General features: G+C 38.6%; 1 protein-coding gene across 1 annotated transcript in view; it reads right to left on the minus strand.

Moving 5' to 3' along the window:
• The window catches only part of RAB3C (RAB3C, member RAS oncogene family), a gene marked incomplete at both ends in the record, with an annotated part of 114125 nt that overhangs the window by 9067 nt on the left and 78194 nt on the right, over positions 1-26864 (minus strand). The window contains one exon of the mRNA XM_080362651.1: positions 2848-2972. Coding sequence (XP_080218777.1) covers positions 2848-2972 — 125 coding nt within the window. The remainder of the gene's footprint in view (positions 1-2847; positions 2973-26864) is intronic.

The following is a 26864-nucleotide window of genomic DNA, read 5'->3' on the forward strand; positions in this document are numbered from 1 at the left end:
TTATTAAAATGTGTTTGCTTTGTTTTCTGTGTCAATATTAACAATACATTAATTGGTTCTCTCTACCGGCTTGTTCGTCACATTTCTGTATTTTCTTGGTATGATAGTTCTGTGAGGTAAAGTTATGTGACTCAGCTGAATTTACTTGATCCGTCTGTTTTAATCTTATTCTACCATTACTCTTTTAATGATGCTAACACGTTAAACAATCATGAACTAATTTCTGAAAAAAAGCATGTGCCACTTACAAAAAGTACTGAATAGGGTGACAAGGAATAGCTAAGGTGTGAGATTGTCTTTGTGGCTGGAACGATGAAATAGTGCAGCTTGGAGAAAAAGGAGGGGTATGATAGAGGTCTCTGAAACCAACAGTTGCAGAGCAGGTAACAGCAAACAATTGTTCACTGTTTCTCAGAATCCAACAGTGAAGAAACATCAGATAAAACTAGCAAGTGACCAGTTCAAAGCAGAAGCAGGTAACTCAGATAAACTGTGCATATTTTGTATGTTTTTGTGTGGTTTCAAAGACATCACTGGACAGGTCCATAGTTCTGAAAAGGCTACTGAATATAAAGATACTGCCTTTGGTTCATGAGATCCAAGAATATAATTTGCTACAATCTGGGAAAGTATCACGGTGTGTCTGCCCTTTTATACGTTTCACAGAGCACCTACTTCTGGCCATCACCGTAGGTAGCATTCTGCTTGCAGCTGTGATCTGTGGTGGTATCGCCAGTGTCATGCTCTATTAAACTGTTCTTATCTCAATCCACAAGTATTTTTTCCTTTTCCCCCTTTTGATTCTCTCCCTCATCCCACTTGGGAGGGGATGAGCAAGCAGCTATGTGGTCCTAGTTGCCAGCTCAGCTTAAACCAGAACAGTCCTTAAAAACAAACTTTAAAAAAATCTAAAATGGAAATGAGACAAATTTTGTCTTCATAAACATCCTGTTAATTTCCCTTCAAGGTCAGATCTTCTTTCATTTGTGAACTCCCGGGAGTGTTGTGGGACAAGTACTTGGAGCTACCATAGGATACCTGACTGGCTTGGCTTAGCCAGACCTTTGTAGGGAATGAGACCCATTGCTGGTTGGTCTAAACAACTTGTTTGGGTTACACTTGAGAAATAAACCAGCACTGATTATACCTTGTTAATAAAACTGAAGGCCACACTTTTCAAAGAGGTCAGCAGCCACAGAAGAGGCATGATTTTCCCATTCTCAACAGGACATCATGTTTCCCGGAGGGCCAAATGCCCAGTGCTTTTTCTGACCTTTTGAAAGCCCAGCACAAAATGTACATGTATTCATTTTTCAGTGACTTCAAATAAACCAGGGCCGAAAATAAAACCACATTTGAGAACAGTGTTTCACAGCTTTGTACAGCCCTCGTGTTGTGCTTGCTTGCAATTGTGGCTATAGTCTATGTTGCAGACCATGACATTAAAAGGACCCACAGTTTTAAAATACATCTTGCTTGATACAAAAATCTATATTGTTATTTTAAAAACTTGCCTGCAAGAGATGTTATCAACTCACTGGCAAAGAAAATAAAGACAGTCCCAAAACTCACAAACTTCAAACTCACAAAACTCACGCCCTTCAAACTGGACAACACAGCCAAAGCACTTAGTGCAATTCAGGGAAACTTGCTCTGCTTTTCCTGACACCACCACCCACAGCCTCTGAGCAGATTTAAGAAATTATTGCAGCTATATGGGAAACATATAAACATTTGTGTGCACAATCTGAGAACCATAAATGACATACTGGATCAGAGCCACAATTTATCCAATACAATAATCTGCCCTTGTGACAGCCACAGGATGTATATCTGAGAAAGGAAAACCCAACAGTAGATCAAGATGGGAACAGAGGATAATCTGATTCCATAAAGATTGAATTCTAAATTCTGGGAGTCAAGGTTTGTTCTAAAGCCTGAAACATGAGTTTTGATATCTATTGCCTTTTTTTTTTTTTTTGGCAAGCATTGGTTCTCACAGATGAGTATTCTTGACTGTACAACATGCAAAGTTCCTTCTCATCTTGCTAAATTCATGACCTTGGGGATACCTTGTCAAATCACTGCATTAATCTCTTTCTATAGGAAAATAGTTCAATGAATAAAAATGTAGATTAGATATGTGATTTTTAAAAAACCATCAGAATTTACACTGAAAATTTATGTTTATTGCCCTACATTTTAGTGCCTGCTCTAAATTTGAGGTAAAAGTATACAGTTACATTTTTTGAATCCCTCTCCTCTCCTCTCCTCTCCTCTCCTCTCCTCTCCTCTCCTCTCCTCTCCTCTCCTCTCCTCTCCTCTCCTCTCCTCTCCTCCTCTCCTTTTTTTATTTGGTTTATTGGTGTTTATTCTTTTTTTTTTTTAATTTATTTTATTTTTTTTTTTTTCTGGATAGGACATATCTGTCTATAGCTGCAACTACTCAAACATATTGTAACATGTACAGAGACACATGTCTAAACTTGCAGCTTATCACAAAGACCATAATGTTCTTCCTATTTCAGGAGCAGCATAAGGAATGTTTTCTCAGATGTGTCTTTACTCTGAGCCAGCCTCTGAGCCAGCACTGGTCTTGTGGACACTTTTACATAACAGACAAGTCACAGCTCTGCATAAGGTCATCTCTGGACACAAGGCTCTTCTAATGATGATACAGTATTATGGTTCAGACCTCAGCCTGCACAAACTAAAGGAAGGCAGTGTATGACTATTTCTTTGCAGTGAATGTATCACAAACATTTCATTACAAGTACTGTAGCAACTAATGACATTACTATGGACATTCTCACAAGAAATCATAAAGCTTTGTCATTAGGTTCTTACCAAGCTGCTCTGCTAAATGTTTGCCTCTCTCAGTGAAGATTACCCGTTCATCCTCCATGTCACACTTGTTACCAACCAAAATAACCTGGGCATTATCCCAAGAGTAGGTTTTGATTTGAGTTGACCTTAAAAGAGAGACACACAGAGAAAGAGAGAAGTCAAAGCAAAGCAAATTCTGATTAAATCAATTTCAAACAGAATTGTAACAAGACAAAAAAGACAATACTGATTTTGACATGTAGGGTAACATGATTCTGTTTAATTCTGGATTTCAAATGAACTAAGGATTATCTGTCAGGAATTATTACTACAGAAATAGTATTAACACAGGTTTTACTTTCAGTTGTTAAAACAAGACAGTCTTTCAATATTTTCTCCTGCCATCAACATTTTTCCTATATTTTTAGAAAGAAGAAGTGACACTTTCTCCCACACAATTAAAAAAAAGCTTTTTCACATTTAAATGCAAACCTTACCATCTAAAACCAAAGCTTTGAAAGAAAATCAACAGCTTTTTCATTTTTTATCTCTCATCTTTCAAAATAAGCATCTAAATTTATTAGCAAAACTTCAAAGTCATTCTGTGTTCCTTCTGCAGTTTCTCTCCAGCACATTCCACTATAGGTCTCTGAGTTACCAGGATGAGAGCAGTGTTTACATTGTGCATTATTAAGCCATGGGCAGGGACCGAGTTTGAACTTTAATTCAACTCCCATTTAAATCATACAAGCCATGATCATGACTACAGCTGAACTGGATTGTCTGAGGCCTTGAAACACCATGGGACCCTGAGTGCTGGTGGTAAAACAGCTTACCCTGCAAAGCTCTCTTCTGCAATTTGAATGTGATGCATGCTAGTGGGCAACTTAGGATCACCCTTAGCTGCTGACTACCACCACTCTGCTGATACTCAGACCCGATCTGTAGAGAGGAAAGCTCCACATTCTGGCTCCAGGCTCATTCAGGAGTGATGTTGCTTGCTACCACCTACTAACTGAGAGGAGCAGCTGCCCTTGAAAGTGACACAGGGTGCAGGAAGCTTACTCTAGGCGCCTACCCTTTGCTTTGGGCTTGTGATTATGCCTAACTTTAGGCTTTGAGGCAAGTGCTTGGTAGGACATTTATATCTCTTCTGTTCCCATATGATTTGTGGAGAGAGAAAAAGACCTAGCACATCTCTCTCTCTTTTCTGTCACTCAAGTTTTTGAGCTGGTCTGTCTGGGTGCTAAGTTCACTAGTGACCCCTTCTCATAACACAGTGGTTATGCCTACATACTCAAATCCCTATCTGCAAAATATTTCATGCAGCAAAATAAGACCATGATGTATTAATAGTCTGACAACCATTTCCAGTGAAAACCAGAAAATGGATCAAATTTCCCAGATGACTTTGTTTATTGCAAGACCAGAGGGATGGACATGAGCAAAAACTGCTACAGCTATCTTTGTAAGCCTGGGTTTAATGCCATTGCCCACAGGCCCAGGCCCTCGCTGCATGAGCCCAAGCACCTCTCAGCCATGTGTGATGGGTTTACAGTGCCAAGAAAAGGAATTTAAGGTGAAGGATCACACTGCCTTCAGGGTTGTTTTGCTTCATCAGAATGACCAAAAAGAAGCTGAAGCAAGCCCTAGGCATTTTGTGTAGCAGATTGTTCCGTTGGGCCTGCCCTGATATTTCCTTCAGGAAATGGACACTGTGCTATTTTAAATCTGTTTTATAGTAATTTGAGTAGGTGATCACAAGGTATTGTGACCAAAGCAGAGGTCAGACTTCTCTGTACAGTTACATTTTAGTAAAGATACAGTTCAGAAAATAAAGGGCACCGCACATTCATTTTGGCAGAAACGTTCTTTCGGAACAATGCTGAGTTCTTCTGGAATCTGTGGTTAAGCAACATAGAATTTTGTTGTTGTTGTTGTTGCTTTAACCAGAACTGCCTTTGTCACCATAGCAACTTTGCAAATACTAGTAACTCAGACGTCAGAGGATGTTAGTCCATTAAGGACTCTAAAAGAGCTTAGCTTTGAACAGTTAGAAGTTGAGGGTCAATTTGTTCCCCTTATGCCAGGCAGAAATTGAAGACATTTTAAAAGCAAAATGTACAGTAAAGATAGTAAGCTTTACAGAAGGAATTAACTGCATATTCTGCAAAGATAAAGTATAAGAAAAGGTTAAATTAAGAATGCAAGCTGAAGAAATATCATGACACCCATGTAAAAATAATTCATTCAGCCTTAGTTTGCAGTCTTTCATTTCATAGCCTTACATGAGTTACTTTGCTTAAGAATCTAATCCCCTTTATTTTACTGCAGCCAGATATGATTTCTCATTCTCTGAACTATGAGCCTGTGCATTCAAATGCTTCTCATTATGGAAGATAACTATTTTATTCTTAGACTTCTTTATCTTCTTTGCTTATATCTTCTAGTTTTGAGCATTTTTTTTTAAGCAACAAGAGAACAGATCTTGTCCTTGATAACAATTCCAAACGTTTATGTTTTGCAAAAGACTCAGTAGTACACAAGTGCAAGTGACTGTGAAAATCAGACAAGTGTATCCCCACCCAACCCCATATTAGTAGGAGCTTGGATTAAAAGAATATAATAGGCTTAGCACTGTTATGTTTTCTCTTTAGATATACAGTTCCAATAATGACTTCTATAGATTTTGATTCCTACAATTTTCCACAAAAGCCAACACACAGGCCACTTAAAAAAGAGATTTTTGCTGTTCCTTGCATACATGACCTTTCAAATGACCAAGGTTTCTGATTAATCCAAAACATAAACCATTGTTTTTGTAAAGAACTTTAGCCTCGGGAAGGTTGAAGACATGAAAAGGCAAAGCTGCTGTTTGCAGTAAGCTGAATACAGCAATTCTTGTTCAGTCTCATGCCCTGGTGTATGTCAATAGTAATTTACCCTGTAAATCTTTCACATTCCAGTTGTATGCTAGTCAGGCAATCTGCAATATGTTTGAATTTTTATAATGTATAGACACCAGAGGGGCAGATTAATGCAGGAATTCAATGATCCATTACTTTCAGTGATCAACACAAAACTTGTTCTCCCTGTACAGCAATACTGCCATATCCCTCATCAGAAAAGAACACTTGCTGGAAGCTAATTAAAGCAATGTTATTTGCTCATCTTTTCCACTACTGGTTCAAAGTACTGTGAAGTAGCATCAATACATCTCCAAAAGAGTTTTGGACTATTATGACAGAAGACTGCCAAAGATAACATGGAGGCTTTTTTCCTTTGTTTGATGGAATTAAATATTATATGAAAAACACAGTTTGCTTTGAAAACAAAAGTCCTACTTTTTAAAAACTGAACCCTAAAGGAAAGGCAAAGTTCAACAGTTCACACTGGCATTTGTCCATATGCACACTGCTTCAGTATTACCCTGCTACCTAGTTCTGCTCCTAGAAAATGCCTTGTGATACTTGTTAATTCATAAAATCTTATTCTGAAAATATTGCTTATTAGTTCAATAGAGTATAAAGAGATTTGGATTGCTACCACTTCTAAACCGTCATTTACTGAAGGAGAGAATAAGACCAGTGTTGCCTGGGCAAAGCTGTCCACTTTTAACTCATCTCTCAGCATGCAGGTTTCAAAGTGAATATTACAAAGCTTAAAAAGGTGAACACACAATTATAAAGAATGAAGACACTATTATAATGCACTACTTCCCTCCAAGTCTGCCTAAAAAATTATATGTCAATTCTGGTTATAACCAAGCATAGTGAAATGCACCTTCACGGCAAAGAAGAAGCAGTTAAGAGTAAGACCTATTCTGCAACACGTTATCCATTGAGAAAAGATCAGGTACAAGCTTAAAGAGCCACCTCTGTTCTCAGATAAGACTCTGCTTGAGAATCAGTTTAATAAAGGACTTGATTCTAGCAGGAAGACTGAGACCAACCATGAAAGAACAAAACTTTCAAAGACACAGGAGACTAACCTTCTTGGCAGCAGTGTGACCCTGCACTTCTGAACATGTAAAAGCTTCAAATAATTGTCCAGGCAACAATGGTGGGGTGCCTGTGTGTGCTCTTGTGGGCAGCTTACAAGGAGTATTCCAGAGCACAATGAAACGGGGTTCAGAAATACATAGCCACAGACAGCCAATGCAGCTGAGAGCTGGAAGCCTAGGTAGCTAGCACAAAGTAATATGGGGGCACTGCTGTGATGATACCATTGTGCAAACTAGCTTGTTCGCATTAAATAGTGTGATAAAAGCTCATCTGCACATCCACAAAGGAGCACAGAGAGATGAAGACAGGTGGTACAGCCCAAATAAAATCCTGGTCCTGGCTGCTTCCAGGCTTATTGTAAGAGCCATCAGCCTGTCAAAGACCAATGTCCACAGATCGAGAGGTGCACAGGGGCACAAAGGCAGGTGACAACCCAAATTAATGGCTCAAAAGAAGAGATACCACATCTGTGTCCCTCCAAGGGCTGTCCCAGGAGAGTCTCAGACCCACTGTCCAGGTGTGAAACCCATGAGCACAGGCCAACACTGGACACTTGTATGTCCAGGTGTCAAGAACTGGGGGGGACTGGGATCCATGGGCAGATTGAGTGTACAAGCCCAGCTGATGGAGGGACCCACACTGCATGTATGGCTGTACAGATATATGTTCTCACTAGTGGACCACCATGATGATCTGCCAGGGTGCGGAGTGGGATGAGGGTACTGGTGGTGTTTGTGTTTGTGTGAGCACTTCATGTGTCTGTCTGTGGTCTGTGTGGCTGGCCACGTGTACAGGCACATATACATATTGTACATGTGTGTTGTGTGCACAAGCCTGCTGGAAATACACCTTCAGCCTCTGTACTGGCTGGACCTAGGGCATGCAGCCACAGCAGTCTCACATCTCTCAAGCTGTCAGATCCAGCATGATGTATTTTCTCCAAAGAATTCAGCCTGAACATGGCTACACCTGTGTAACACCGCATTGTACCCTGGAGAAAATGCTAAATAAAAGGAAAAAAAAAAGAAAGCTAAACCTGATGTTTGTGGTACTCAATACATTTCAGGTTGCACCCACTGATTGACATACCTCAGAGTTCACTCTGAATATATATCCAGAGGGTCACTTTTACTAACTCATCTATGTCCAGAACAAACATTAATCTAACCTGGAATAGTCTCTAGCATATTCTCACCCACAGACACCAAGGTTAGCAAACAAATATATTCAATAAAGGTATGCCCATATTGCAAATCTACCAGGGAAATGAAAATTTAGAGCCAGCCACAATCTACGCACCACTGTTTGGGCCTAGAGCCCTCTAAGGTTGCCTGCCATCCCTAGAGGGGCTGGTTTGTATGGGCTTTTTAGATGAATTATGTAGGAAGTCACATGAACTGACAGCAGACAAGTATCCTAATGAAAATGCTCGAGGGGAACATGTATAATGTTTATTCCAGAGAGCTTGGGGAACATGTTGTACTTCTGATGTTCTCGTTTCAGGAAGGAGTACACAATTAACTGGAGTACATTATCTTGCTATGAAAACAAATAAACAAAAACCAAACAACAGCACACCAACAAACAACAAAAACCACAAAACCCAACAAACCCAACACAAGAAACATCAACTAAAAACCAAATATATAAGCCTGCTACCAAAACCTTTTATATTTTTTGAAGTTACTATTTTGTTGGCTTTGCTGATTGTTCCTTAAAGCTCTCCCATCTCGGTCTCCACTATAGTTTCTCCAAAGCCTATTAGCTGAAATACCAAGGGTTGCAGTGTAGTGATGGGACCCAGGATGGAGTCCAGGTTATCTATTCTAAAACTCTGTCAGTTTATTTAAGTATTTGGTGAGGGGGAGTGTCAGAGAAGCGGTTATGAATTTGGATGTGTGTCCAAAAGCATTCAGTGCCCTTAGCTGAACTTCTTCCATTTATGTGCAAATGAGCATGCCCAATGTCTGGCTACCTCTGTGCAAGAAGACTTGCTTTCCAGCATTTTCAGGAGACATAATTCTCCTTCTGTAATTGAAGCAATGGAGGGTATGCTTCCCCCCTCCCTCCAGTGCCCATCCTGTGATGTGGGAAGGTGTGGCACAGCCTTCTCCAACCTCTGACAGAGCCTGAGATGGTAAGGGGAAGCTCTGCAATTTCCATCTTTTCAGGGGATGAGGATCATGTCAGGAGCCCTTTCCCACTCTCCTCATCTGTGAGGAGCTCTGGCATTCTCCCCATTCAAAGTGTTGTTTCCATAAGGCAAGTCTGAGTTCTCCGACATACTACCAAGTGTCTTCTATACTTTAGTGTGTATCACATGCTCCATTCATTTCCCCATGCTCTCCTTTATGTTTCCTAAACCTTTATTATTCACAGCAATCATGATAGGTTCTGTGCATTAGGAATGCCCCTGTATCTTGGAGTCTGCCAATCTCTTCTCTCTGCTGCCCTCATCTTGGAGACATGATGGAGATGGAGCCTTTACACGATTATTCTGTACATCACATTAAATGATTGCAGTGCTCAGCTGAGATGGGCATTTGGAAGCTGGATCTCTGCCAGCTGCTTTGCACTTGGTGCTCAGACCCTGATGCAGGGAGGGCAGGGAGAGAGGTGGCCTCAGGCTTTCCATCTGTTCTCCAGTAAACAATCCACTTTTAGTAGGAGATGAGCCATCCAAATCGTATAAAACTACCCACCAAAAACTACAACTCAACTTTCTGATTGGGATTGTGAAGACAGTGTTAAAATCTTGAAGCACTCTGAGCAAAATCAAAGCAGAAGAGTCCTGGAGTACTTGAATACTAGACTTCTTGTAGCCATGGTTACCAGCATAGTAGGAATATACTAGAAATAATTAGTAATAATATTAGTAATAATAAAAAGAAGATTCTAACATTTTAGTTGAACTGATGAGCAACCAGGGGTGTACACGGGCCCAAGAAAGAGAATAACTTTCAGAAAAAGTTCAGCACCATTCCTCTCTTACTGATGAGGAAGATCTGGATTTTTGCAGCTTTTAAAGCCACACTATTGTTACTCTTTTCAGTATTCTGGCATGCTCCAGCTGAGGGCCATAAAAGATCGATGATTAGGGCTAATATAAATTCATTTTCCTCTTGCATTCATGAACCCCTTTATAATTATTGAAGCAATTAGTGAAAAACAAGAAAAGCAATCAATAAAGGAAATAGTTACCAAAATAGAAAGCTGACATAGATGAACCTGTGACAGAAAGGGGGAAATTACACTTCAGTCCTTCTCATCAAGGATTTAAATCTAGTGGACGTCCTAGCATTCCCACTTCTATCCAGAATAGATTACGTATACTGAATTTATGATGCTTATTTTCAGTGGCTGCTGACTGCAAATGCTTATTAACATATGATGGAGAATAGGCAAAGATATCCGAGTAACACAGGAGTATTGAACATGGAGGGCAATGAAGGGGAAAAAATAATGAAATAAATTTCTTCCAACCTCAGTATCACAAAGCAGCAAGAGAAAAGGATCTGCTGAGAAGTGGATGTAGCAAAAATGGGATATACCAAACCCTTCACTCTTGCAACAGACTGGGATATATGAATATTGGCCAGGACCAACTGTATTTGATGTGTCAGTTATTGTTTATACAATATTATGTTTTCTGTCTGGATTGAAGGGCAAATGAATTGAAAAAATGCGTTATGATTGTGAAATAAGCTGATCTTGAAGAAACCAGAAGAATACCAATGACTCACCACTTCCTTCTGACAGGCTTTATCTTCCTTGTGCAGAGCCAAAGAGTGCACACCATGAAATGAAAGGCTGCATCTTTAACCTTCCCTCGGAGGAAGATAAATTGATGATGCAGAAGCTGCGTGACAGGTGTGACACTAAGAAATATCTGGCTCATTTTCAGCCAGGCTAGTGAAAATGAACATTACTCAGAGCATCAAGTTTTTCAGTGTTTTGGTAGTAATTACATCTGCTTTAACGGAAAAAAAATAATATTAGCTTTGCCAGTGAACAAGTCACAAAAGCTACCTTAACAGAAGAGTCCACTACAAGTTTATGAGGCCATAACTTCATTTTTGAAAGTCACATTTCAGTTTTGCCAAGTTAGAAAGATAAACAAAATGAATCCTGTTCTTTTGGAGGGCAAAACTGAGCAAAGAAAAGAAGGGAAGGGAAGGGAAGGGAAGGGAAGGGAAGGGAAGGGAAGGGAAGGGAAGGGAAGGGAAGGGAAGGGAAGGGAAGGGAAGGGAAGGGAAGGGAAGGGAAGGGAAGGGGGAAAAACACGAGAGGAGAGGAGAGGAGAGGAGAGGAGAGGAGAGGAGAGGAGAGGAGAGGAGAGGAGAGGAGAGGAGAGGAGAGGAGAGGAGAGGAGAGGAGAGGAGAGGAGAGGAGAGGAGAGACCAGCTAAAAATGCAAGAGCTGATATTCTCTGTGTGTTTATGACATTTATTCCTATAGAAGTAGCTTAGTGATCATCCATTACCATAATTACAATAAGGAAGCAATCAAAAAAGGAAAAAAGGAATTGCTTGCTCAGTAATGTCCACTCTTGGGAATGCCCTGGGTCTGCATTTAACACAATGAGATATGAACTGACATGGCATTGATAACTACATAATGGTGTGTGGTACCTAAGATGTGGTACAGAGATTGATCAATCAGAATTTCGTTTCTTTCTAATAAACCATTTCTAACTGTTCTTACCTCACACAAGGACATGCCTTCCCATCCAGAATCCTCTGCTGAGTACTTTATTGAATTACATTCAATTTTTAATGTAATATACAAATAGTTTTCTTAATAGTCCATGAATTAGCTTTGGTACCTTTTCTGTACTGTATTGTTTCAAATAAGAGTACCAAGCGTCCATTGTTGTCAGAAGATTATTTTCTGACGGGAAAATAACAGTCCGTTGGATAATGGTATATGGTATCAAATTAATACATTATGGGCAAAAGACATTCATGTTCAAACTGCAATTCTTACATATGTCCTTTCAGTTCAAGTAACAACGAAGGACCAGCAGCCTCCAGGGCACACTTAATTTGTATTAATCGGGTTCCAGATGTCCTTAGTTTTTGTGGTTTTGGCACAATCTCTGTATCCTGCTTTCTTCCCAGCTGTCAAATACACCTTGAAACAACTTTCCAGAACCAGAGAGGCAGGAGATCAATTATGCACTTACTACATTACAGAAAAAAACAAACAAACAAACAAAAAAAAAACCCCAACAAACAAAAAACCAACCAAACAAACAAAAAACAAAACAAAACAAAACAAAACAAAACAAAACAAAAATAGACTGTGCTGTTAGCACTGTACTCTGTATACCTCCTCCCCAGAACCTCCTGTGCCTGGGCTCTAATGGCCATCCTTTAGAAGAAAAGGCCACCAGGTGAGGTGTTCTCCTGCACCTTCACAGCCAGCACTCCACAGCCAGCAGCCAGGCTAAGAAGAACCTTTAGCAGAGTCAGATCCTGACATGCAGTATGTCACCCTGACATTGAACACCCTTTTTGTTATGGAGGCAGATGACAGAGTACTGGTATGGTAGCTCCTGACCTGTTCCTAGACAAGGTGGACTTTGTCTGGTGATGTGCAGAATTTATAAAAGACAGTAAATTCCCTGTCAAAGTCAACTGCATTTCTCTCCTTTTCTGATGTGTAGTATATACTTATTCTCCTGGCTTTTTGTTTAGAAAAGTTGAACAGATGTTTTACAGAGACAGTGGAGAAGAGACATCAAATACTGTGTTAGACATTAAGAGCAAAGAGATGTTCCAATCTACTTCCTTGTATTGTGTAATGATAAAACAATATAAAATACATTTCAATATTTAATTCTTATTCACATGAGTAAAAAATCCTCTCCTACAACAAGGTTTACTTATGAGCAGGCCAACTAGTATAACCCATTTTTCACAGTGGGATACAGTAATGACACATGTTAATGAAGAGTTTTTATGTCACGTATAATGCCTCAAGCTGTGTCATACTGTGGGAAGTGATATAGCAACTCACCACACAAACAGAAGGCTTTACATTTTAATTTTTTCCCCACTGAGAAACTCACCATTGAATTATCATCCTTCAAAGCTACTACTACACATGCACAGTATACACAGTCATCAAAAATTAGGTTTTGAAAGGAGATGGAAAAAAGTATTTACAGGAAAATAATATTAATGGAAACAATAAAAGGCAAATCACAGTCTGTACTTGAATATCTTTTGACTATCCCCATGGTTTCGTGTTCCAGATGCTTCCAAATAAATGATCCTGTTAATCACCAATTTATGTTGATTGCACAGACTGTCAGTGGAACTCTGAGTAATAACTCTAATCAATACAGCTGACCCTAACTCTGCTATTTGAAAAACATAGCTATGAAATAAGGGAGTACTGAAGTAATTTACTAAAGCAACCACAGCATCTATTTGAGTATATTATGCTTTTAAGTAAATGAGCAATTTGCTGTCACTTAAAAATATTTTTTGCTTGCCGTTTTGTGATCTCATATATATATGAGAAAACAGATACAGGCACATATGTATGTGTCCTCACATTTGCTGAAGGGCCTCTCTTGCACTTTTGGTTTTCTCTGTTAGCCTCTTGCCTTCAGTCCCACACGGCATCTCCAAAGCAATAGCTTTTACTGGCACAGTCAAGTTCTTTCAGCTTGTAACAACCTTGATATTTCTGTAGCTATAATTTAGGTGGGTCATGAACAATTATTTATTTTTCCTTTTTTTTCTTTTAAATAAATGATAAATTTTCATGGACTAGCCTTGTTAAGGGTTCATCCAGCTTGCAAGTCATGTGTCAAGCTGTTATGTGAGTAACTTCTTGTTTATAAGGCAGACAGCTTTGTTTTGCTAAAATATTAAATCCAGATTCATATTTGCAATATATAGAGCAAGTACTTGGGAACAAGACGTCTCTGTTTTAGGGAAATTCTCACTAAACAATTCTCTGGAATTCTGGACTGACCCTGACTTTTTACTGTCATACCTCATTATGAAATTTGTTGCGTATTTGTGACTATTAATCCTTTTCTGTCTGTTTCACCAGGAATGCCTTCTAAGTTTTTCTCACTCCTCAAACTCACTGGTTTGGATTTTATTTTCTCTATTGTTTTAGCTCTCATTTTTCAAGTTTAAATTAATTCTGTCATTGATTTTCTTATATCAGATATTGTTAGATCATTGCGGCTTATTTTTCTCATTTGGTATTTTGTACGAACTCTTTAATAAACAACTCAATCTCATATTCCCATGAATTGTGTTCTGAAATGCCCATGTTCATGTTTTAACAAAGGTGTTAAAGCAATCATACCTAATGTTCTTGTTTATAAGACAGACAGCATTGTTTTACTAAAAAAAACAAGCATATGTTACTTCTGTAACAGGACATTTTATACCAGAACTGGTATAAATCGTATTCTCATTTTGTCTTTAAAGTTACTTATCTTATTTTCTTCTGGAAGGAGAGCAGAGGAAAAATTTAGAGCTACACTTGAACCCTAGGCATAAAAATGTGATTCTGTGTTTGTGGCCTTGCACCAATACCTCTTTGGAAGTAATTTCCCTATGTGGCTGTACACTTGCAAGCACAAGAGATTTGAGGTCTGAAATTTTGAGTCAGAATACATGTGGCCTAGCTTCATGGGAACACTTGTGCTTTTGCCTTTTTTCACAGATACCTGAAACTGGTCTGGAAAAATGGCAACTACCTTAATCCCACCATTAACTGATATCAGTTAATCAGCCAAGTATGAGTTATATAATTGTACCTTTTATTTTTTTTTAAATTATTATTATTATTTTTAATTTGAGGCCATGGAAATAAATTTCCATAATAATCTGGTCACACTTTGCTTTTGCGATACTGCTGATCAAAATGCATTTCGTGAGGGCTGCCAGGAGTCAAAGACAAGAATAAAAACTATTTCAATGTATACATCCTGCCTGGCACAGGGTGGCAGGATTGTCTTGCTGACCTACCCTGTAAGAAAGTAAACTGCAGGCTTATTTCTGCTGACTCACAGAGGATGATGGGGGGCATTAGATTTTAGATTTTATTTCTAGGATTAAAAATAAATCAAGAAAAAAGGTGGTAAAAAAATTAGGGTTGTGTATTCATTCAGAGTGTCTGTAATGCTGCTACCTGATTCAGAAATCAGAAGACTACATTTACATATACGTGTATGTGTACATAAATAAGTATATATTTGCCTCTGAAGCCCTCCCTAGTATGTACTTGAATTTTGTTCTCCGCCACAATTCTTAAAACAAAAGTATAGTGCTTGTTCCTGACCCCAGAAACCAGAGCTAGAAGGAAGTCCTGAGTATGGCAGAAGCTGCCAGCAACATATGCAGCTATGAATACAACATTTTAGTAAAAAATTTGGAGATTAGATTTAAAACTTTTAACACTTTTGAAAACTGAAGTCAGTGGCATTTCAACATGGTACAGCCTAAACCCTCCTAGGGCTCATGTTGAACTTTCAGAAATTAAAGTTTATCTCGCTCTGCCTGTGAGCACTTTCAAACATGCTTTTTAAACCCTGATAGCTAACACATTTCTAAGGTTACAGTAGCTTCTCTCAAGTAATAAAAAAGAGAAGTGTTTAATATTGCCTCATGGACAATTCATCACTGACTTCCATGGGTAAAGATCCCTCTCAGAGAACATAACTGCATATTAAACAGCTGCCTGGGTAGACAGTAATCTTTGGTTGGAAAGCTTGTAAGGACGAGCATCACAAAATCAAAAGTTAATCAGTGAAATTGTTCTGTGTCCACAGTGAGGTAGAGTGAAGTAATGTATTGGAAAATCAAGACAATAAAACATTTCCTATGCACTCTTCCAGAAATGAAAGACTACAATTTCAAACAAGTAAGCATGAATGAATGAGTTGGATAGCAGGTCTTTATGGACTACCTGGAGCATAGGAAATTACTGTGCTTTACCAGAAAGTGTTTCCAGTGTAGGGGTTTCTATATCAACAAATCTGTATTTTGCCCTGGAATGAAATAAACTATCATGCACTGCCAACTCTAATCCTATAGCAAATCAAAATAAAGCAGTAAGTTTTGCCTGCATAACCACATGTGCATTAGAGATTTCTCTTGGCAGATCTAGACAGGTTAAATGTCACAACTTTTCACAGCTCTGACACAGATAGGCTGGCAGAGGTTTTTTGAGTGCAATTCATCTGCTCTATTCTAGACAACTACTTTAGAATGAGATGAGTCATTAGTGAAAAGTGTCTGTTTCTTCTATTACAGAATCACAGAATGCTAGGGATTGGAAGGGACCTCAAAAGGTCATCTGGTCCAATCCCCCTGCCAGAGCAGGAACACCTAGATGAGGTTACACAGGAATGTGTCCAGGTAGGTTTTGAATGTCTCCAGAGAAGGAGACTCCACAACCCCCTGGGCAGCCTCTTTCAGTGTTCTGTCACCCTCACTGAGAAGTTTCTTCTGAATGTTCCAGCTCTTATGTTCCAGTTTGAACCCATTGCCCCATGTCTTATCATTGGTTGTCACCGAGAAGAGCCTGGCTCCATCCTCGTGACACTCACCCTTTATATATTTATAAACATTAATGAGGTCACCCCTCAGTTTCCTCTTCTCCAAGCTAAAGAGACCCAGCTCCCTCAGCCTTTCCTCATACGTGAGATGCTCCTCTTCCTTAATCATCTTTGTTGCCCTGCGCTGGACTCTCTCCAGCAGTTCCCTGTCCTTCTTGAACTGAGGGGCCCAGAACTGGACACAATATTCCAGGTGTGGTCTCACCAGGGCGGAGTAGAGAGGAAGGAGGACCTCTCTTGACCTACTAACCACCCCACTTCTAATACACCCCAGGACGCCATTGGCCCTCTTGGCCACAAGGGCACAGTGCTGGCTCATGGTCATCCTGCTGTCCACATTGACCAGAAGGGATCCTCACACTTTTAATTTGGATATGGATGTCTGCAATGCATCAGCTAAATTTATTCTGAGGAGTCCCATGCACCATTTTGGATGTTGTCAAGGTCTCCAGGGCTACAGAACTCATTAATAGACTATGACATTTGTCTCCAGAATAACGTGAATGTTTCCCATATACTCTGCCTTACAGATATGAACTAGCAGACATCCAAGCAGACTTCATCTCATACCATAGAAAGATTTCTGCAGAGCTGTAACACTCAGGAGATAGTTCAGCTAATTAACTTACATAAGCTTTGTTGTTACAAATAGTTTCTAGCCAAGGCTGATCCCCTAAGGCATGTTCACTACCTGTAATTCAAGAAAGAAAAACACAGGACTCATCTTGTGGCAGACTACAACAACAGCCAAACACATCTATGTATATGGCAGAACTGCAGAAGGATTGCAGTCTGGGGCAAGATGGCACCACCTTCTGCCACTCATCTTCCTTTCCCCCTTTCCTTTACAGCCTCTACCATCTGGTCACTTTCCCAGAAGGAGAAGACACCCTCTTCTCTTTCATCTCTGTTGTGGACAGGTGTTATTCTCCTCATATTCCTTCATATGGTTTTAATCTTAACCAAGCATCCCCAGGGAAGGTGGAAGAAAACCCTGATGGGTGGATGTTAAGAATTCTGAGAAAGTCTGGACACATTTCCTAGGCTAGGCAGAGGGGAAATGCCACTGTGACATTCCTCTGTCATGTAGAAATCTTATGTATATCGTGCTGACCCTGGATCAAGTTGTAGGCCCAGCTTTGCCTTCTTCTCATCTTTAGAGATATGGAGAAGCCCCAGCCTGGAGATAGAAGGACAGAGGAGGCATTCATTATTTTCCAGAAAGGTAAAATTTCAGTCATTTTGGTTGTTAAAACTCTTGACAACAGAAGGCAAAAGCAATGCTACTGCCTGCATTTACAGGGAACCAAAACCTCAAGTGGTACTTACAGCCTCACTCAACGCTGCTGGATGTAACTCAGACCTACTAGAAAGTCCACAGGAGGAAAATTCCTCAACTGACCGTTTGTCTGTCAGTGGCACTACACTGGACTGCAAGTGAATTTGAAGGATAACCATGTGTTTTCCTATGCTGATCAGCAGTGCTAAAAGAGGTTAAAAGGAAGGAGTGACATATTTGAAAAGTCTGATGGTTTTAACCATCAGGTCTCACAACAAAGAGAGGTCCTGGCTGTCTGCATCTATGGAAATTCCTGGATTTAATTGAAGTTTGATTTTGCAGAGCAACATTTTAAAGTGGGCTCTCTGTTGTCCACAGATGAAGGGGAGGTTACAGAAAAACTGGCTTCATTTACATATGTCTTTATCAGCACCTGATGGGACTAAAGCAAGACATCACTGGGTATTAAACCTTCGCATCTCAGAAACTTCAGCTAGTCTTCATTGTCTCAGCAATATGTGCTGTTCTGAGCTCATTTAACCCTATAGGCATGGGGGCTGCAGGTCAGAGTCATAAAAAGAATTTAATTGTTCCTAGCACTGACAAATTTTACTGTGGTCTGAATGTTGATCTTTCTTTTCAAAATTTGCCCAAGACAGTTAGAAGGTTGTCTCCAGATTGTTAGTTATCATGAGGACTTTATTGATAGCTCTGCTCACAGACACAAGGTGTCCTCTCTAAGTAGGTTTCTGTACTGTGGATTGTGGACTTGCAGATTGGGGAACTGCCAGTGGGGCCCATCAAGTAGTAAAGTGAAGGTCTATGGTAGTGTATTGAAATAGAAAAAAGAAGAAATTTCAAGCAGGTGGTTCAGTCTCATTAGAGCTTGCGTTCAAAGACACAAATGATGACTACATCTCAAATGTGAAAAGAGGATGTGACTAAGAAACAAATTATGAGGTATTTGAAACCCATCCAGTTAAGTAAAGTAGGGTATACATAAACAGATGCTAAGGGATAATCAAATACCTTTTCTATCATTTGTGGCAGATCTCTGAAGGCTAAAGTGCTACACTGTCCTTAAACAATTTAGAATAAGAAGGTAAATCAGATTAAAAATAGAGACCACAAAAAGAGACACAAAAGGTCCTATTAATTTGTTTTAAACTGCATGTTACATATTTATATATCATGCATGAGAGAGTCTGAGAGAAAAAATAAATAGCTCTAATCTTACTAAAGCCCAGAACAAATAGGCTATATTTTTGTTAACATAATGATCACTAAATTAAAAAAATCTGTTCTCTCTCCCCTCAGTGTTGCCTTGAAAGTCTCTCTAAAATTGTTGCATAGCATTAGAAAACCCTTACTGGATTCTAAACAATGGCTGCTTAAAGAGAAATCTGATGAATAACCAGTATTTAACAAAAAGAAACGTCTAAAGGCAGAAGACACCTATAAATGATACTAATACTTAGTATAATCAAAACTCAGTTTCCTGATTCATTTCCCACTTGGTCATGCAGAGCAAAAATGAATATTTATAATAAAGATAAATTAAGAACATGCTCTCAGTCAGTGTGAAAAAAAAAACACCCACAAAAATAAAAACCACAACAAACCTTGAATATAAACTACTCACCTGAAGAGAAGACAAATATGAGAAGGAGGTAGCTGCTACACTGCACAACAAAAAGGAGTTGGGCCTACAGCATATATAAGCAATATGCACAAAGCCATCTTTGGCTGCTTTCAGAAGAGAGGCAGGGGTGCTGCAGGAAGATACCACAGAATCCTTATATGGAAAGAAGACAGTGTGGTGCAGCATGCAAAGCAGGATGAATTAAATGTGCTGATTAAATGAACAGCTTGCTTTTTGTACTTCAGTGAAGTTCAAAGCTTTCTGGCCAACCACTTTAAGCATACCTAGCAATCAAATAAACGACTTGTGTTACAAAACCCTCATGCAGAGAAACAGTAGGTAATGCCAAATTGATCTCTTTTTGTGCTTCTGTCCCTCACCTTTGTTCAGGGTGTTTAAAAGAATGCCTAATACTTTTTAATGCAGGTATATGTGCTAAAGGCTGGGGGAAGGGAGAGACCCTCTGCTATACTGCAGTAGAAAGAACCTGAGGACAATGCCCTCTACTCTGACCCCTGAAAGATGGCACAAACAGGTTTCCCCAAAACTATCACTCAGGCATGCTGCATGATCATTCCTTGTGTGCAGATCTTTAGCTAAGAAATTAGTCATAAACCAGTCAGTGTTGCCTGCCCTGTTAAGTGTGTGTCTCCAAGCAGCAGGATGCCTGGGCTCTAATCCTGGCTGTAACAAAGCTTTACTGCTGACCGCAAATCCACAGCAGGGAGTAAAGTGGCACAGGTGGTCCTGAGGTCTCACTGTGAAGAGCAGGAGATCTAGTGCCTTTGATCAGAGAGGACAAAGGAAAAGCAAATATACCACAACTTGTAGTTCTCAGTCTAAGGACAAGAGGAAGACAGTATTTTTACTTGTTATCTGAACTATTGCTACATAAATCACTGACAGATACTAACTGTGGTATCCTAGCAGGTTCTGGTTTAGTTTGAGTTGGGTTTTTAGCAGTTATTTTGTGCTGTAACACTTGAAAGGTGATGACAATGATTTTCAGGGAAATGACATCTGAAATTTGGAGTCACAATGTCCTGAGCTTTGAATTTGTGGTGTTGAGTTCTGCTGAACTAGGCTGGTTGTTCAAGTGTATCAATAGGGAATTATGAGTCTATTTTTGACTGTCAGTTAGAATAGTCACAGAATGGTTAGAGTTATGCTTGTCTTGACCTCTCACAGATACACTAAATTGATGCAAGCACTAAACTGTGCCTCTTTCTGAGCTTGCCCACATGCCATGAGAAAAACTGCAAGCCTCTTGTTTTCAGTGCTTCGTAAAGGTATCCAGCAGAGTGTGTAGTATTTCAATACCAGATATCCACATATTTTATTTGATCTTGAGGTGATCTTGACACAATCTGGCTCATTCTTTCAGTATCAAAGAAAACAAATGGAAGAGAGCTGCTGTTCTTTCTATGAAATCCCAGATTCCTGCTGGTGGTTGCAATACTTCTGTACAAAACCCCTACCATTTCCCATATTTAATGATGTTACTAAACATCACCTCTGCCTTACTGATAATTCCAGCCTGGATGGCCAACATTTTTCATTATTCTAATAGTAACCTCAACACATTCTCCCACGCTGTCCTTTGTAAAGAGCAGCATGATATTATCCCCCATTAAATCTCTGTTGAAAAACAACCTGTGTAGTGATGCCTCTGTTTAACAAGTAGCCAGCTGGGATGTTGTGAATGAAGTTATTAAACTAATTCTCACTATTTCTCTGGTATCCTGCTTTTCTTTGTGTTGCCTTATATTTTTATTCCTTATGCATTTGCTCATGCTTTAATCATACCTTTTGGTCAGGGATTTTTAATTTTTTTTTTTAAATTGAGGTACAATGATTAACACGTGGTATGCCACATGCTCCCTCAGACTTGACAATAACAAAGAGAGCTTCAAACGTTGATGGAAAAGCCAAAAGACCAAGCTAGACAGCAGGTTAGAGCAAAGCACATAGGATTACATATAGTGTTGGTTTGCAGCTGTCTTGCTCTTGGGGGCAAAATAGAGGAAACCAAAACCAGTCCAAGATGAAGGAGGAGACGTGAGAATTTTATGGACTGATACATGTAAACACCACTGGCTCCTGTTTGCTTCTATTGTGAAACAGGATACTGCATGTGTATTTGTAAATTAAAAAGATATTATACCTGAATATTATAACAATTTTCTCCATCACAGAGAAACAGCTGTGCTAAAGGCTAAATACGAGCTAACTCTGTGCACTAAGGAAAAAACAAGAAAGACATTAAAGGAGCAATGCATCTGTTTTTAAAGTTACTCCTAATTATTGCTGTATTGACTGAATGATGTAGGGCACTTTACGGGAGTCATGAAATACCCCTCCACAATTCATAGCATTTTGAGGATTTTGTAAGAAAATAAAACCAGAATATAAACTCTTGATGTTTATCGTATTTTCAAGGATTTTATGTGTGATTCTACCAGGTCAAAGAGGATGACATTTATTTTGCATGAAAACTATAAAAGAAAAACTGTACTCAGCTCAAGTACTCTGAAGGAATGTTTTTTATAGTGCTCAACAATTGTTTTTCTCTTAGTGGTGAACCAGTTGGTTGACTTGGTTTATTTGGACTGTTAAAATTTTGAAACTTTTTTGGAAAGCTTGCAGATTTGGCAATATGAAATCCCAGTCTTCTCTCCACTCTTCCTGCTAGAGTTTTAGTGTAACACATGAAACATGATATCTTTCAGACATCTGCATCAACAGCAAGACATAAGCTTATCTGATGATGAACTGTGGTTCTGGGATGTGAGCTGGTTGAGGTGCAGGTACATGATTTGTTCTGCTGAGTTGGGTATAGCAGAAATAATATGGAGGAAGAGCAGTTACAGATGGTGAGGCAGGGAAGTAACATCTCAGGCTGCTGCAGATGTTTGTGTAGTAAATACAAGGAGTTAGTATACTACAAGCACCAAATTTCATTATAGAACAGGAGCTGGCTAACAGACACAAGACAAAGAAAACTGACATTGAATTTAGTGAAAAAAAAAACAAAAAACAAAAAACAAACAGAAATGCCTCCACTTTTCATAAAACAGTAAAAATAGCTTTCTGAAAAACAATGTAAAGTGAGAACGCATGGACAAATCCATGTTAGGTTAGTGAGGGTGGAAGATGACCAAAAAAAATTCCTGCAAGAGTAAAGGAATCTAAATGAATGGACACACGGCTGCTAAAATTTAGCATTGATAAATTTAAAACACACACATTAGAAGGGATAATCTATAGTACTCATCTTCTCTAATGAAGTCTAAATTACCTACAATCACTTAGGAAAAACCTCAAGTGTCATTGCAAGCTGCTTAATGAAAGCCAGTGCTCAGTATGCCACAATAGTTAAATAACAGGGCAAAATGTTGGCTGCATGCATAGCACAATTGAGGAAAATACTAAAAAGTCCAAGGAGGAGATTTTAGGTCATTAACCAAATTCAGGTTTTGCAGGCAGGGTTATTTTGGCCAGGGTTGTAGGGTTTATTTATTTTTAATTTTTTTGTAGAAGAGTACCACACATATCTTTCAATGTACACAAAACATGCTCAAAGCTGAGATCACAATAAAAAATAAGCAGGAGACAGTAATTTTTAACACAATTCCAAAACCTGTTAAAACCAGTCTAATTCTCAAAGAAATCCCTGCACAAAGAGCTCTTCGCATCTTGTTGGAGGTCCATATTTCCTGTTTATTTCTATTTGGTTTTTTGGCTGTGGAAAAAAAAATTAACTGTGAGGATGGTGAAACACTGGAACAGGTTTCCCAAAGAGGTGGTAGATAGAAATATTCAAGGCCACGCTGGACGGGGCTCTGAGGAATCTGATCTAGTTGAACATGTCCTTGCTCATTGCAGGGGGGTTGAACTAGATGATTTCTGAAAGTTCCTTCCAACCCAAACTATTCTATGATTCTGTGATTCTTCTGCCTTTAAATACATAGAACAGGCTTCACCTTACCTGACCTGAGATCATTTACAGTGTTCGTGACTCCAGATCAGTCACTGCTGACTCCCTCACTGGAGAAAGAAAGGCACTTTTAAAGCACAAATCATATGACTCATTTTAGATGTCTGTCTTAGGATGACATAAATTATGAGATAAAAGTGCCCAATTCTTTGCACTGACTGTGAAGTGAGGCTAAAGTAACTAGCATAGGGAAGATGCTGATTTCTTGCCAGGTGAATGCCAGCCTTACAAATATCCCTTCCAACCCAAACTATTATTTGATTCTATTAATTTTTACTGGCTTTTCCATTTGTTCTTTATGACATATGGTTATCATATCAATAGCATGGTTTCATCATAAAAAGACATTAACTCCAATATATACATTCTTTTGCAGAAGCTTACTTGGAACAAGATTCTCAGTTGTAGTCACTCTGGCACAGAAACGTGTAAATAAAAGCAGCCTTAAGATATAAACAAGACTTGAGAAAAAACATACTCTATGATATGGAAACTGACTTTTTTATGTCCTGTAAACTGTCAGTGTCCTATGTACCTAAATCAAACTGTGGCTTCATTTACATTTATTTTTGGTTCAGAGAAGTGATTTTATTAATTCCACTGACTGGAAAACATCATATTTGTTCTGAAAAATTGTTCAGTTATTTCTGAAGTTTTCAAAGAAGTACTAAAAAATATTCTGTTTTCTTAGAGTGGACTGAATAACTGAGTAGATTATAGCTGCCTGGTACTTGAATGAAAAGCTGTTCTGGGGTTTCAAGTGTCTTAGCTGCAGGCCAGAGTTATGATCAGTTTAGGGCACATGGACAGAAGAAGCTGAAAATATCCATCCAGTTGTTGTAACTGATGGATGGAAGTAATAAAAAATAATATTTATTTAAGATGTAGCAGAAGCCAAACAACAATTTTATCTGAGAGAAGAATATAAGGCTTACAAAATTGTAGGCCTCAAAAAGGAGTATTTAAAAATAGATTTTTTCATATCTCAGTCTTTTACATTAAAATAATTCTATTCTTCATTCTCAAGATTTTTTTTTTTCCATTAAATCCAATAATGATTGCCATACACGAAGTGGAGATGTCTGCTTGGGAACAGCACTAAGTAAATAAAGGCCTTCTGATAACTATAGAAGATAGGGATGCTTTTAACCCTCCCATAGCCAAGTAATTCTTATAAAAAAACAGATCATTGAAGTGACAAGTTTGCAAATAATTGTAGATTAGTAGAACAGGCTGTTTAATAATCTTTGACTCCATACACACAAGAAACCTGATGTTCTATGAAGATGTTAGGAATGAGAGCTTGAAAACCTTGCCATGATAAAAGAAATAGAGGGCATGAAGTTGGTCAGTGCCTTTTTCAGCCATTTCACATGGCCATCTGAGTCAGAGAAACACAACACCACCCACTCTGCAGTGACCTGTTCAGTGCCAGAATACTTTTAGGATAGTTTACAGCAAACAAATTACATAGCAGGAGAATATCCTTCTGATTTATATGTTTGTGTAAGTAGACACAGTATGCTTTTCTTTTTCAGCTTGCCAACCCTTCCGTTTATAAATATTTGTAACAATGTTGTGAATTTTAAACATATCTGTTTGTATCTTGCTTTACTGTGTCTTGAATTTAGAGTCACTTGATCCAACGTCTTCTTTGTAATTTTCAAATACAGTGAATGGCTTAATAAAGTTAAAAACTTTGCATATTGGTGACTCTATACTCATGTCTTTAGATCATCACTGTTACAACACTTGTACTATTCCTTGTGAATGCTGGAAATTTTGGGTTTTGATTTGTGTATAAAAATGAAGGATTTTCTTAGACCTCCCTGTTTGTCAGTTTTGACACACCAAGTGATTCTACTAATTATGCAGAGAATTAGGGAACAGACAAATGCATAAATAAAACAGATCTTCTGTAGGAGGACTAAGATATTTTGAAATTAGTATTTTTATGTAACATATGTGGTCTTTTTCCAAAATTATTTTTGTTTAGGTTACAGCATTCCTACACAGAGAAACTGGGGGAGGCAGACCTGTTAAGTAGGATAAAAAAAGATAATGGCACCAACCTCAAGTCTGTCATAATGGGTATGTAAAATTCTTCCAGCATTTTGGCTGAATTTTCTTTGTTAAATCAGGAGTGGATGGAAAGTTATGCAGACCTACAGACGGTTGCTCAGAAGTTAGCAAAACTAGTGAAGGCATTGTTATACACTCCACACCCATCACACATCAGTACTGTATGATATACCTTGGCAAGAGGCTATGAAGCCAGTCATCCCAAAGGTTACCATTATGCTAAGAATCGGTGCACGAAGTATGAGCATTTTGCCCAGTTTCAGTCAAAATTCAGTTTTATTACATGCACTTAACCCCTTCACATTATTTTCTATGAAAAATATCTGCTGTTGAAGTAATCTCTAAACTATTAGTGATTATCTTGGAGTACTTGTGGAGTAGGTCCCAAGAAATTAAACACAGAAAAGCTTAGAATAAAAAAAAAAAAATTAAAAAAAAAAAATAAATCCAAAAAACCAACAACCAAACCAACCAACCAACCAACCAACCAAATAAAAACCAAAACCCAATCAACCAACCAAGTTAAATGTAGAGGATGAGAAATTAAAGACCAATAAGCTCACTTAATGCCTGGAAATATTTAATAGCAGAAGAGTTTTCTGGCTCCTTATATATAACAAATTCATAGGACGCAGCCACCATAGATGTGTTACTGACATTGCTATGTCAATAACAAAGAATCTTAGACCAATCTATTTGCCTTCATTGAAAGGCTTAACTAGCCTGGCAGTTGTGGGGCAGAAAATGGACAAGAATCCTCTTCATTTTAGTAAGGTTAAGATATAACAGGAAATTCCTACATAGCAGCAAAAGAAATACACAAAAGAGTAACTGAACAAAATTAAAATCTGTCCTCAGATTAATTATAAATGAATCACTATCAAGCTAGAAAGGCACTGTGAACATGGTTTGCCAATGTGCATCTATTTGCCGCAGTGTTAATGACTTGGATGACAGAATAAGGAAGATACTGGTAAAATTTGAAGACACCAAGCTGGAGTGCTTCAGAGAATGGGGTCAGAATTCTCAATGGTTTTGAAATACTGATGAAACAATCCTTAATCAATGAGATTAAATTTAATATGGTCAAGTGCAAAATGCTACTTTGTGGACAAACAGAACGAACGCATAAATATGAGCTTTGAAATAACTGACTGGATAGTGCTGCTGAAGAAAAGGAGTCTGGGTCTGCAGAACCCAAAACCTGAGTGCATGTAACCCAGTGACAAAACAAATCAGACTCTTGGCAGTGAAGAGGTATTATAAAGAACAAGGATTATTCATTCTACTCAACATGTGTAGGACTTTTGCTCTGTTTTGCATGATACACTTTAAGACAAATTAGGAGGATTATAAAGGACAGAAAAAAGACAGATCAGAGGTTTACAAGCTTGTGAACAAACATTAATGGATCATAATTTTAATTTAGGAAGGGTGGT

This window comes from Nesoenas mayeri, assembly GCF_963082525.1.
Source record: "Nesoenas mayeri genome assembly, chromosome: Z".
NCBI lineage: Eukaryota > Metazoa > Chordata > Aves > Columbiformes > Columbidae > Nesoenas > Nesoenas mayeri.